Below are 14,980 nucleotides of genomic sequence, written 5' to 3'. Positions count from 1 at the left end.
AGGAGAGTTATACTAACTTCTCAGCTGAGGATCTGGTATAGTGTGTCATCTATAAATACCAATTAGTAAAGTGGTAAGTGTCATGTGACGTGTATTTCTAAGTGAACAGAATGCTGGGAGTCATGACTAGAGCACCAAATTAGGGAAATACTGTATACGTAGGGGATATTGCATGTTCCAGTTTTACCTCATCCTTTTATGTTCTTGTCAGGTCAAGTTGCTCACAAGTGTACAGCAGTGCGACTGCGCATGTACATGCGTACTGTGACACTTGCACCTTACACAAAGTCAAACTGTAATCAGACTAGACAATTCTGTTGACTTACAGAGTATCTGTCATTCTATTGCAGAATATTCATATTCTTGTGCACATAATCACAAACAGACTTAAAGGACCAGAAGACTGATACTGCACATGTTTTCTTGAAAAATCATGTTTTCTTTGTGCAGGGCCATAACCAGATAGAGCTGGCCAGTGTCTCCCTGATGCCAGCTGTAGTAATTTACACTGATAATAATGGAAATAAAATAGAGCTTTTCTGTCTTAAATATGTATACTTAGAGTATTTTTGCTTGGAAACTGCGGGTGTCCATATTTTTTCTGTTTGCTTTGCTATACTGAAGGCATCGTGTTTACTGAAACAGGTGCCAAAGTCAGTGAATCAGCATTTTGAAGGCTGAAATAGAATTTGCTGAAGTACCACCATCAGAAAGTGGATTATTGAGGATTGAGATTAAAGTAGTGATAAAAATGAAAGGTACAAACATGTTCATCTGCTCAAAGGTACTGTCCTGCTCATTTTGTTGTATACATACATATCACTCTGAAGTTAAACTGGAGATGATACATCTAGTTACATATTATAACTGGTTGATAAATATCAGAGGGGTTTAAGATTTAGTTTGATTGTATTTTGAACTTGCTGATCCTTTTACAGTTCATTGATACTGCTGTTCAACACTCTTCCAAGTAGTAGGCAAATCCTCAAGGAAAATGCAATATCTGAAATACTCATCTACCAGGTTTGATTTTTTTTTTTTTTTTTTTTTTTTTTTTTGCAGTGCATTTTAGGAAAAAAATAGTCATTCCATGCCTTTGTCAATCTGTTCTTAATAAATGTCACTATTTCGTGTTAAAATGCCAGTGGTGGATTTATATTTGAGGAGACAGGAACACAAATCATAAATGAATGATTGTATCAGAAAAATATGATTTAGATACACATATTTTGTATGTTTTGGTGTAATTCACATCACTGGAGATTGCAGCTGGTGTTAGGAAATTTAATTTAATTACCCTGGGAAACCTCATCAGAATGCTGTCATAGTAGCAAATGTTTAAAATACTTACAGTCTTCTTGCATCACATATATGAAAGTCAACTCATCAATGCAAAATATTTTAAGCTTGATTTCTTTTTCTTTGAATTCTGTGGCCATAGTCAATAAAATACTGGGATGGCATGCTAGCTTGAAGTGAATGGGAGTAAATGCTAAAGAACCAGGATAATTTGGTTTCAGACTCTGGGTTTGCCTGGTTGTTACACACTGGAATGAATGAAAGCAAAACAACCAAGAAAGAAAGAAGAATACTAAAATGTCTACAAGTGAGTGAATTGCAGATGTTCAACTGTAAAAAATCTTTCGCAATATAAAAATATTTTTGGCCATGAAAACTATGGCTAATTATCACTTCTAGCTTAAAATTGCAAGACAGGAATGTAACATGTTGGGCAAGACTGCTGAGCAAGGAAAACAAATATAGGTGGCTCAGTGAAAGCAGCTGCTAAGTAAACAACATGACAAAATTTAGTAGGTTGAAAGAGGTTGTGTAACTTTATAAAACTGCAATGAACAGTGTATTTGAGCTACCTATGTTATTTTTTTGTTTCACTGTAACAAATATTTATACAATAAATACTTATTTTCCATTTCCACTCCTGGTAGTTTGTATTTCATGACATAATGATGTATATACAAATAGAAATTACATCAATACAGAAATTCAAATGAGAATGCTGCTTAAACTCAGTGGTGTAGCGAAAGATGGTGGCAATCAAATTTCTTTATTTTTGTTTTCCCCATGAAACTTTCTGTGAACAAAGTAAGTTCCTCAGGAAAATTTACAATGATGAGATATAAGTGATCCTCACTTCACTGATGGAGAAAAAGAGAGAGAAGTTTAAATATTGAAAGTAGTGAACCACACTTCACACAGAGCAGGATTTTCTAATAGAGCATCCTAAACCTGGATAGTCTAGAGACAGTAAGAGAACAGCACTATTGCAAGAATACACTCTCCCCAGAAGGAGACAATCTCCCAAATTAAGTCCTGTTTTACTTTAGTCTTGGATTTTTGTCAGAGTATGTGCCAAAAAGGGGTACAACTGCTATGTGAAATTCCTAGTTCATAGTAAGGGAGATAGTTTGCTTAGCATCAAGTAAAAGTGGATGGTAGTAGCCAAGAATGATGTAAATCTTGCAACGAACTGGCATATTTCCAAAACATTTTTTTCCTAAGAAACATTGTGAAGAACAAGAGCTTTTCTTCAGCACAAATCTCTTAGAATGACATTTATTTAATACCTGTCTCCTGCTGGAGGAAGAAAAAAACCACCTTTTTAGTACAGTGCAGAAGTGGCTCAGATTATATCCTACACAATTACAGCTTCATTACCTATATAAAAGTTTTTTAGTCAAACCTGGGCTTTCCAGTGCACACAAAAGATGTTGCCTGCTGTAGGGCATTGGTTCCTAGCACTGTGTGGTATGCTGGTGATGAAAAATCAGAGCAAAAAGTAGTGGCTTTGATAGGTCTTTGAACCACTGTCAGTATGTTTTCCTTTTGATAAACTATGTCAGTTTATCAAAATATCTCCCTTGATATATTTACATATGATTAATTGAGGAGAAATGTCTTCTGAGCTTTCTGAAGAAAAGTAAAATGGGATTCACTGACTCATTCCCCTAATTTGCTGTTAATGCAGAAGGGGGGTGAAATAAACTTACCTACCATCTTCTGTTTGAATGATGAAAGGTAGATCAAACTTTGTCACTATTAATACCATTTCTTAGTGCCTTTGTGTTGCACTGATTCAAATTCAAGATGCCTCTGAAACTCCTCTTGACATAGTAACTACTACGCGTCACAAATTATTATTAAAACATAGTATTAATTTTATAGTACCTGTCAGAATTTGGAAATTTAAGTTCCTTAAATATTAAATATTCTGACAGTTGAAAAAATAAATGCAATTGGTCTTTCTCTTCTAAGATCGTACATGTTTTCATTATTGATATTCAGTTTCAGAATATCTTAAAATAAAGTTAGACCTTCCAATAAAATTAAACTTTTTCTACCTTTGAGGCCGCTGAACTGGTTGCTACACCCACCTCCCTTAGAAAGTTCTATCTGACTGAAGCATTTATATAGCTCTTTTTATGTTCCACCTCAAAAGTTGATGGACTTTTTTTAGTAGTTCTGATTTCCATTGACAAAGCTCTGCATGCCACCTGTGAAATACTCCTCAGAAAACTTAACTTCTCTACATGGATAAGCCAAAACACGCTTGTTATGTCTATTATTTCTCAGAAAATTACTCAGATAAATTAATCTCATTCTTCAGATATTAAGAGGCAAGTCTTCTTCATTCATTTTTTGACAGCAAGAGTAACTTACAGGTTTCAGAATCAGATGCTGTTTATGGGACTTTTCAGTCTGTATTCAAACAGTATATCTCATGATACATTCCTGTGACTGAGAAGTTCTGGTATCAGGCCCTCAAAAATGCCTCTTAGTTGTTCTCCCACAGTATTTTCGGAAACCTGGCCAAGAGCTTCCCTAATAATCCAGAAAATGATGGCTTATATGTTCAGAATGAAGGGGTGGTACTGAAGACCTTCAGAGTTTATATAGTGCAACAAATTTGGTTTTGTTGTAATATGTGGAGATAAGTATTGTTTTCCAAGAAGACAAAACAATTCAGAAATGTTCTTTGAAGGGGAAATCTTGTTTTGGATTCCTTGAAATATCTCCAAGATTCCATTGTTTCTCTACTTTCTTTTTTTTTTTTCAGTATTGGACTTAACCTCTGTCAGTTTGTAAAGTAAGAAGACAAGACCAGAAAATATCTAAGAAGGTATACATGAAGTTGTGTTATGTAAGAGTATTTCTTAGTTTTCATCAGTTCATCTTAGTACTTCAGACAGCTTCAGCTAATACTTGTTTTTTTATATACAACTAACATTATTTAACCGTACTAAAATAGAAGGAAAATTGTGAAGACATTGAATGATTTCCTATGAAATCTAGTTACGGAAGGAAACTAAACTGTGACACTGTCTTGAAGAACAGCCATGGAGTCTTTTTATACACAGATAAAGTGACAGGACACAACTGCTTTTAGTCTCCTCCAAATCACTAGTATCTCTCCTTCATGCAGAAAGTAACTGCATACTAGAAGTCTTAAGATTCCCAGGCTATTTAAAGCCTCTTGTTTTAGTAATCTTTAAAGAGGTATTTCTCTGATCTTACACTTTGGCTGAACGCACTATATCCTACTAACTTGCAATCTTAAAATCAGGAGGAGAGGAGACTGTGGAGATGAAAACACCAGTTGGTTAGAGCATGGTGCTAATAACACCAAGGATGTTTGGTCCCTGTATGTACCATCCACATAAGAGGTGGACTCGACGATCCTTGTGGGTCTCTTCCAGTTTGGAATATTCTGTGATTCTGTTTCCAAGGTTATACAGTTTGAGACCAGGTAGACAAGGGTCTTTCTTCAGGCAATAACAACTCTTTTTGAACAGCTGAGCTTTCCTGCACTGAATGCTCCTTTGGTTTTTTTAGGTGTTAAGATTGATTGTTTTGTATGATAGTTTTAAATATAGGTAATATGTCAGTATGAGAAAGACTTTTTAGTCCTGAAAATAATCTCATAGTAAACAACAGGATTTTGCTTAGATCACAGCAGACACAATGGAAGCTTCAGATAGTTTGTCAGGGAGATTCTCCTGAGGAGTCACAAAGTTCAGAAAGAAACACTTTGCTTTGTGAACTCCTTCTCAGAGAGGAGTCTAGGTGCGGCAGGATCCATCCTAGTCCCAGACTTAGTCAAAAGTTTATGTCTAATGGTTTATGGGGGTATAATCAGCCTTTATGTAACTTTGTCCAATAGGGCTAAAGACATCAAACCAAACATATTTATATGAATAAAGTATGTTATTTGTTGAAACTGATGACGATAATGATTAGACTAAAAATCTTCAATCAGATTTACTTCCTGCACAGTATATTTGTAACTACTATTATAGTGCATTACTCTTTTTAAGCAATATTGAAGAAATTATATTAAAACCAGCAAAATAATTATTAACAGGAGCTTTATGTTACTCAACCATACTATTGACCCTGGGCAACTCTTTCAGCCTCAAGGAGTAACCTTGAGGGGGTATCCTCACTCAAGGGAGGAATCTCCACATGCACTCCTAGAAGGAGCATGTTGCAAGTCCCTGCTGTAAGAAGAGGGACTGGGCTTTCATAGTATAAAGTCATTGGCTGCTGTTCATATGTTTCACGCCAGCTGTGTCAGCTCAGCAGCCTTCAGTTCAGCAACTTTAGATAAATTATGAGTATTATCAGTTGCTGTTTCTTTTATAAGGATGTCTGTATGCTGCATCCTTGGTGGTGCAAGTTTCTCTAGGGATATGTTGTTCTTCACATCCTCAGAATGTTTAGCTTTGGGATTGATGTGTTAGGCTGGCTTCACTGTTCTTTAACAACAAAAAGAGTGTAACCCCTTCTCTCCATCTGTAATCAATAACTTTTGCAAATATGGTAAAGTTCAAGCTGTTTTATCCCCACTTAGGCAGAGGATCATGCTACAGATCAAAGGCAAAAACTGAACAGCTATCAAAAATGTGGTTGAAAATTACTGTGCAGAAATTTTATAGATGAAGCAGTGACTGCAGACCTGGGTTCTGATCTAACTGTCCCTCTCAGCCTCCTTCAATCCGTGTAAAAAAAAATGATTCTGTGTCCAGTATTTCTTATTCACAGCTCAAGGTCCCTCATCTCTTCTCAGGTTTACTTGCCACAGATTATCCCTGGTTTCAAATTTTGAGGCTTATATCCATGTCTTTTATCACTGAAATATGGCTCAGAACAGCATTGCTGTGATAACTTTTGCATGGCCTTTCTGAAAAATGGGCCAAGCTGTGATTTATGCTCCTTGGCATCTTTGGCTATTTATGTTCTTCTTTATAATTACTTTTCTTGCACTTTGCTGGGCTATAAGCGGGAATTTCTAATTGTATGAGCTCTATTTCTTGAATTGCCTCATTCGAACATAGAACTAAAATGTAAAAGACTAGGGTTTTATTAGAGGCACTGCTACTCTGGACACTTTTTTAAGGTGCCAATATTAGGTGCTGCTAGAAATGCATCAACACCATTTATTGCCCCCCAATCCCCACCTCCTTTATCTTTCAATAAACTTAACAGAAGCCTTGTTCTGTTTATCTAAATATAAGCCTACAGTGTTGTAATTCTCAGTTTGTGAAAGAGGATGAATTTCAGCTTGAGAAATGAAATAGTGTCGTACTTTGGTATTTTAGGGGGTTTGAATGCTGTAAAGCAGTTCATTTGATTTTTTAAACCCTTAGAAGACTGAGTTGTGAATTAAATGTGCATGCAGAAAATCTGCTTTGTAATAAGTGCAGGCAAATTCATCCCTGGTGCAACTTTATTGACTTGAAATTAAAATCAGCTTCTGTTAAATGATCCATATGGGAAATACACAGTTTGATTAATCAAAGGAAAGCATCCTTGCTGATGTGTGTTAGTTTTAAGCCTGAACTTTTGCTAATATACACTTCTTGCAATCATTGCAATTAAATATGCAAAAAATTGACAGAATTTAAACGTGGTATAAATTCTGGTGCTGGCTAAATTGTCTAATGAACTGTGTGTGAAGAAGCAGATGTTAAGGCATGTATGAGTGTGAACTGTTTTGTGGTTTACGTAACAATGTACGTGATGATAGTCAGAGCTGGATACGGAAAAAGTGGGGTGGTGTTCATACAAAGGGGCAATCTTTAAATCAGTTTCTATTCTATGTAGTTCAGAGTTTTTCAAATGAAGCAAAAATAGCCTGGCAGACTGATAACTACAGAGAGAAAGTCCGAAAAGCTTGATCATCACCTAATAAATTTTCTGCCAGCAGGATTAAAAGTTTTAAACCTGATATAGCACTCCAAGTCCACTGTAGCAATACTCAGGTATTTTCTGACCTGGATTTGAGTTTTTTGTACCTTCTCTTCAGTTATTTCTAATTTTTTTATCTTGCAGCTATTTGCTAACTTTGCTGGTTTTTTTTTTCTATTTTCAATGGTAGTGATAATTATACTGTCACCCCAGTGAAGCTAAGGAAATAAGAAAATACAAGCTCTTTAAACACATATCCTAGCAGACAGGAACCAGGATAATGAAATAATACCCATTCAGTGCTGTGATTTGTTCATATTGATGGTCATGGGAGAGGGCAGAGGATATTTAACCTCCAGAAGCAAGAAAGGTAATATAATAGAATTCAAACGACGTATGAAGAGCATAAAAATGGAAGTCTAGAAATACAGGGTATTATCTGAAGGGAAGCAAGTCTTCTCCTAGAAGTTCAGTGCATAAATCCAGGGTAGATTATAGTCTGCAATCTTGTTTATAGTTAGCAGTTGTAGTGACAAAGAAATTGCTGACTAAACTAATGAATGGCACCTCCTTGTCTAACTTCCGCAGAAGAGCACTGTGCATTGCTTGGAGTAAATGTTTGAGGAAACCCCAGTATATTTCACTTAGCTGACTTGAAAATAAATGTTATAATGTTGTAGAAACAGAAATCAAGAATAACGGAATTTCATAGGCAAAATTTGAAATATGAGAGATGCATGATCTCTTAGATTTTAAATCTAACCAAATTAATCAATTTTAATGCATTAAAAATATCAAAAGCTTAGTAATTTTTTCCATCATTTAACAGTCAATTCATTGATGAATATCACATAAAATGAAGCAGGCTGTTTATCAAATAGTACATAAAAGTGACTGATGGAAACTGTAAACTTTGATTTAATTGCTGCTAGGTTGAATGAACCAAGCCTCCTATTAGCTACCAATCTTTCATTTACTTATAAGCCAACAAATAAAGCTGGCAAGATCTTATAATTGAAGGACAGATGTTCATAAGTTAAGAAAAAGAGTTAGTACTTCAGAAAAATTATGAGGTTATTAAATATGTTCAATAAAGTAATGTACTTTTAAAAAGTTACACACGTGTACAAACACTTCACAAGCACTGGTATTTAAAAAAAATATAATAGAAATGATAAGTGAAATAAAAAGATTTTATGTATTATCTGTGTGTTCAACTTCAAGTCAGCATGTCCTTCATAAAAAGGAACTGTGTAGAGCTTGGGGTTATTAACAGAAATAAAGCATGAAATTTGCATGCTTGGGCAACTTGAATGTAGATTTTTTGGTATGTTGCATACAAATAATTTCAATATTGGCAAGAGACAGTGGAAAATAAAAAGGGTTATGCACCTCCTGAGATAAAGTTCAAAAAAAGGAACTCTAGATACAGATTGTCTTCCCTTTGAAAAATATTTTTCTGATTTGCTGTTAGTTCACAACAAAAGATGTTTCATCAGTCTCTGTTAAAACTTACATTCAGATGTAATTGAAGAAAGCATATGCTTTACATAAAAGACACGGACAAAAAGAAAAGAGATAAGAGAAATAAGGTGAAGACTTCAAAGTCAATAATTCTAGAAGTTTAGAGATGACAAAATTATGCCCCTGTATATATTATTCTCTACCTCTCTGTTCATACATTTTGGCACAGCCTTGAATATACACGGTATCTGCATCTCTGTGAGAAGCTCTTTAGGATCTTCCCAGAAACATCCACACCATGCAGCATGAAATCTAACAAACAAGATCCTTTTGGCATCTGTTATGCAGCCAGCTTCTGTGCATCACCTTGGCCAGCTATATGCTACAGCCAAAAGTGACTACAGTTTGGTACACTCACTAATCTTGCTGCAAGGACAGGACACACTGTGAAGAGTGCAGCATGAGAAGCTAACATGCTCTATTAGTGTTTCCTCCAGGACTGGGCAAATGTTTCATATCTGTGATGCTTTGGGTGGCAGATGCTGGGAGGTCAGCTGGCTGCGGGACAGTCAGACAGGAGAGCTCATGAAGAGCCTTAAACAGATGAAGGCATTGTGTGAACCAGTGTCATGGTGTTTCAGGAAACATGTTGCAGCTTCGGCGTAGTGGTCCAGGCTTTGGCTTCATACAGGCTGTTGGAGACATCATGCTGCATCTGCTTGGTGGTTATTCTTTATGGATCTTATGTTGCATTGGTCAGAACAGGGCTGATAGATTACTTCTGGGGCTGCATATTTATTGTCATCTCTCAAATCAAATAGCCCTGACATTCTGTGAATGTCACTGTGTATCTGTGTCTCTTTCTCTTCTTTCCATAGGGTGTAGTGCAGCATGATGAGGGGGTATAGACTACGTGGTGGTATGCCTTGCAAAAACTTCTGGAAAACACAGAACTAAAGACAGGAGTACTTACCTCAGGCCGGCAGCAAGTAGTACTGCCATAACAGGATGCTTTTCGGGCATTTTGGTTTACATCTTTCTGACTTCCATTACTTCATTCTGAAAAAAGTTCTGCAGTCACCAAGTGAAGATGTTTTGTCACAGAAGGGTTTTACAAATTATGTACTCAGCACAGTCTGCCAGACTGCTCCTGTTGACTTCAATTCAACCCTGCCTTTCAAGTGAAAAGTTCAAAAATGCCACCAAACTTAGCACAGCAACACATAATTCTAAGAAGGCTTTGAATACCACAGCACTGCAGAATGTTGCTGTAAGTGTACATGCATCAGCTGAGGATGGTAGTCAAGTTGGCAGTTAAGTCTTATGTGTGGTGTGTCACAGATACAGTATATGAACTGATCATAGACCACTCTGCTTATGGCTGCGAGGACCTTTGTTTAACCTCTCATGCTGGCTGTTAACAGAGTTTTCTTTTTTGATGCCACCACACTGTCCTGCACAGCAACTAAAAGATGAAATGATGTGGTCATAAGGTTGGGCTTTGGAATCTGCATGTGAGTTAATTGAGATGCAGCCACTGAAATCACATATTTACATAAAATTCTAAATCCTGATTTAGATAAAGAGGAAAAAAAAAAATGCCCAGTATTTAACTCCATAGTTTTGATTCTGTTATATTTTAAATAGCTCATAAGTGTGTGTACAAGGAATTGTTACATATGTGGAACTTTATGTTTTTCTCGCAGTTCTTTCTACATGGCTGTCTAGAATGGACCTAACTTTTTGTGATTTATGCGTATCTATATGATTTCCCACCATTTTATATTTGACAGTTTACATTCTTTAATTAAAATTCTTTTTTCTTTTTTGTTCCTGGAGGAGGTAATGTTAAGAACTTGACTCGTGACTCTAAACAGAATTAAGCAACATGTAGTATTTAGCTATGAATTTTTCTACATCTTGGAGCCTATACAAACATAAAATTGGATTGTAGCTAACTGATTGTTGTGGAAACTAGATATATCTGTTCTGGTTCTGTGTATGTATGCTTTAAGAACTTTTCAAGGTGCCTCTTGCATTGTGTTTTGCTGAGTTAGATCTAAATCCGTCCTTAAATAATGGATTTTTTAATTTTTATCCCATCATTCTCTAATAAAGCTCACCAGATGCTGTGTCTGAATACTTGCATATTTTGCAATGTAGTTCCATAAACCAATGCTTTTTCTTATGAGATTATTTGATACCTTCCCTTGACCTCTTCCAACCAGCTTTACAGGCAAGCTAGTAGCATGATCTGAGTAAATAAAAGCGAAGGAAGACAAAGGAGCACTGAATTGATATGATTTCTTCCTTTTAACATCTTTCTGATTAGTTAAAATACTGGAGAAGTGTAGCTCTACGTTTCGGGTGAAATTTTTTCTTTGCAGACCAGCGTACCTGTGATTGAAACTGCATGTGTATACCTCATACTGTCTTACCATTTTGCTGACAAATTTCTTGGTCATTTTAAGAGGCACATGCAAATTTGTCATCTAACTGTGCTTTATTGCTTCATATGCAAATTTATATATCCAGGCCTCACAGAACAGAATCAGGGGAATCATTGAGGTTAGACAGGACATCTGGAGATTTTCTAGTTTACATAAAATGAAATTGAGATATATAAAACAAAAAGTCAAAATTCAGATTTTTTACTTGAACAGTCTAATTGATAAAAATTACTCTATAAAATTTATTGTAGAGAGAGAGAAAAGGGTGTGAGTCAATTGATAATCATTTTTAATAGTTATATTTGGTTACAAATATCTAGTAATCTGTGTAAATTTTCAGAATACTTGCTAAATAACACCATAAGAGTTTTGATGCAACTATATCTTGAATTAGTATCAGAGAATCATAGAATGGTTTGTGTTGGAAAGGACTTGTAATGATCATCTAGTTTGAAACCCCTGCCTTGGAGAAGAATATTTTTCACTAGATAATGCTGCTCAAATGAACTAATTTATTTTTGCATATACAAGTTTTGTGTTAACTTGCTTATTTTTAGAAATACATTTCACTCTTTTTCATTCTTTTTAAGGTGCTGGTGGCTGGTCTCCACTTGTGTCCAATAAATATCAATGGCTTCAGATTGATCTTGGTGAAAGAACTGAGATTACTGCTGTTGCTACTCAAGGTGGTTACGGGAGCTCAGACTGGGTAACAAGCTACATTCTGATGTTCAGTGACAGTGGTCGAAACTGGAAGCAGTATCGTCAAGAAGAAAGCATTTGGGTATGTTCTTTCAAAGCTGAGAATTAAGTTTCTGCAGAAGACTTAAAGGCGACTTACTACACATTGTTGCAAATCTGAGCAAAGCTGTAGAATATAAACAACTACACTAAAAGTGTTTAGATAATTAACTATACAAAGCAGTTTAGCTCTTGAAAAGATGAAAGACAGTAAAAAGCAAACAAATATCAAAAATCTGGTCTTAACAGTACTCCATTAAGACACAAGGAATTATTCTGAAGATTAAAAATGTACTACAAAACGTCTTTTGTCTTGCTATGTATGGCAAACTTGTTTTCCCAAAAGTATTGATCCCAGTGCGTGAAACTTGGCTTTTAGTTGCAGTAAAAAAACAAAACAAAAAGAAGCAAAGCAAGTTGAAACAAAGGAAAATAAAACAAAACAAAACAAAGCACTTTGTTTATTTTTTCTAGAATGTTTAAACTAGAATGTAAGAATAAAATGAAACAACCAAAGAAATTAAAATCTGAACCCAGCAAATCCCAATCTATTTAAAAAAAAAGACCAAACTAAGCAATATTTAAGTTTTGGTCGTCAAATTCAGAATCTAGTTTCTGATGCTCTAACCCGTTTATCTCTGACTAGCTTTGTAACTGGTAATGATAATTAATAAGCCATTAATAAGATCATCACCTTCTTTTTGCATGTATTTTAATGAGAGCAAAGGATACAATACCAGAGAGATGATGTCCAAAGTCTACATGAAAAAGTGGACTAAATGGTTTTAGAAAAGGGTTGCATCTTTCCTTGATCCCCAGTATTTAGCAGCTTGGACTAGTGGAAGAATATTGGATCTTGTGTTATATTATTGTATTCTGTCAAGTGAATTCTGTTCTTTTTGAACAGAGCTGATTAATTTCTAAATTTTTCTAAGCCTTAGACTTCATTTATTTCTTGCTGCAGTTAAACATTATGTTAAAATGTATTTCATTTTATGCGTTTTGATTTTGTTGACTTTTAATTCAAAATGTTCTTGTCGTTCTTACTGTCAAAACCCATCTATGGTATAATGAGATTATGCAGTGTTTTACTTGTTGCATAATTATCCTGCTTTTTGAATTTGCTACATACTTCCGCTTCAGACTGTGTTTTCATAACAAAGAGAAATAAATGAGTTTCTAATCTATATGGCTGTGGGGAGTAAGAAAATCAGTCAACTTTCCAAATGTTAAATGAGCATAAGCCGCTACAATGTTGTCTTTGCTCATCTTAAGACAGACTGATAAAAAGATACCTGAGAGGTAGGGCAGCTTGATCTCTTTAATGACGACTCTTCTGAAATTCGATATTGGCATTGCAAACGATGATGCAGATCGTTATTTCTTGAATATTGCCACCAGTAAAATATCAAACGGAAGTTTTGAGAAATAGTTAAATGCTGATGCAGACATTGGATAAGGGGGTTTTTAGATCTTTAGGAGGGAAAAAGTGGAGCTTCAATTCCATCATCTCAAACTTAATAAAAAGTGATTATTTTAATGACTGCAATGCAGATTGAAGGTATGGCTCGCAGGCAGTAATGCATAATTCAAGGATACAAAACATCAAATTCGGGGACAGTCTATTGATCTTTTTTATGTATCTTTATTTAGGAGTTCTGCTTCTAGGGGAATATATTTCCTCTTTTCTAAACTAATATACAGATGTAGTCTTGGAGTGAAACTCTTAAATCCCTATTTATTTTATAGATTTTCTCTGACTGTTATCTCTTTATGCTGTCTTCTTAAATGAAGTTCTCAAGTTCATTAAGGCAAGGACATCCAACATTTAATAATATCTACTGTGTTACTGTGTTATTTCTATCCTGTTTTTAACTGAGTAAATGGCCTGTTAAAAGACTATTTACCAGAAGTACTTTTTGGGGTTTTTTTAGTACTACTCTGCATTAGAATGATGGAAGATGTCCAGTTCTGAGGACCTTGTGTTGAAATCTTTACTAGATGTAAGGATTTTTACTTTGTAACCACTCTTTGTGGACTGAAGTAAGATACTTCTCCTGTCTGCAAATTTACCACTTCCTACTGTTTTTCTTTTCAGAAGTTACTTTTGAATTGTCTTTGTTTCTTTATGGCTTATCTTAAGGTTCTGAAACCCCTGTCACTGTGCAGCTATGACAGCTTTTTTGCGCACTGTAAAATTTTTGTAGCAACTGAGATGAAAGTGTACTATCTAGACATCTGCAAATGATCTAGTTATCACAACTCTCTTAAAAGTCTGTGGAGAGGGTATTTTTTTCTAAGGCTGGTTCCTCTGACCCTAGGTTTCTTTCTTAGGTTGAAGTGAACCATGTACGACTATTTCACCTTCCCCCACCTATAAAACACTTCATCACCTGTTGGTGCTGAATTTGTGTGTAAAAATTCTGAAGTTGAGATTAGCCTCTCTCCCTTCCCTGATGCTAAATATTAATTTTTTTTTTTCATTTTTCTGTGTATTGGGAATTAGTTTAGAAGGAATCATGGTGACTGTAGTCTGTACTCATGCAATATATTTTGGTCTCAGTGTCCTAGTCTTCTCGTTGTACTGATGACCTAAATGTATGCCTTACTTGCTGTCCCATAACTCTAGGAAGTTTCTATTTTATGTAGATTTTATTTATTGTGTAAGATCCGTTAATTTATTAAAGTAAGGTGGTTTTGAAAGACTAACTCCATTATATTTAATTTTTTGGACTCCTGTCACTGTAGATAAAGTATTGTTAAGTATTGTTAGGTATAGGTTCTAAGATAGAGTTTTTCTTCTTTCAACAATACATTTTGATTTTTGTCCTAGGAGATATTACTGTTACTGTCTTTTTAACGTTAACTGTAAGTATTTTCTGGCCTGTTCTTGATACGTATTGTAAGATTTTTTTCTGTCAGAAGTTATTAGGATTAATATTTACATCTCTTTTAGGAATTGATACGGTTCTGGTCGAGATATAATTCTCAAGTGAAGTAGCTGTTATTAGTGGTAAAACACATGTTTTTGCACAGAAATAATTCCCTTTGATAATGGTTAGCTTAATCTTGGAAAGAAATTAATTCAACACAATTTTTTTATTTTCTCTAATTTTACC

General features: G+C 35.1%; 1 protein-coding gene across 2 annotated transcripts in view; it reads left to right on the top strand.

Moving 5' to 3' along the window:
* Window positions 1-14,980, top strand: part of LOC103614940 (contactin-associated protein-like 4) — a 215,125-nt gene that overhangs the window by 68,884 nt on the left and 131,261 nt on the right. For both annotated transcript variants that reach the window (XM_017733352.1, XM_017733351.1), the window contains exon 3: window positions 11,711-11,904. In XM_017733352.1, the coding sequence (XP_017588841.1) occupies window positions 11,711-11,904 (194 nt within the window). The remainder of the gene's footprint in view (window positions 1-11,710; window positions 11,905-14,980) is intronic.

Source organism: Corvus brachyrhynchos, unplaced genomic scaffold (genome assembly GCF_000691975.1).
Source record: "Corvus brachyrhynchos isolate BGI_N302 unplaced genomic scaffold, ASM69197v1 scaffold424, whole genome shotgun sequence".
Lineage (NCBI taxonomy): Eukaryota > Metazoa > Chordata > Aves > Passeriformes > Corvidae > Corvus > Corvus brachyrhynchos.
The sequence above is the reverse complement of the archived record's forward strand: the minus strand, read 5'-3'. Positions and strand labels throughout refer to the sequence as shown.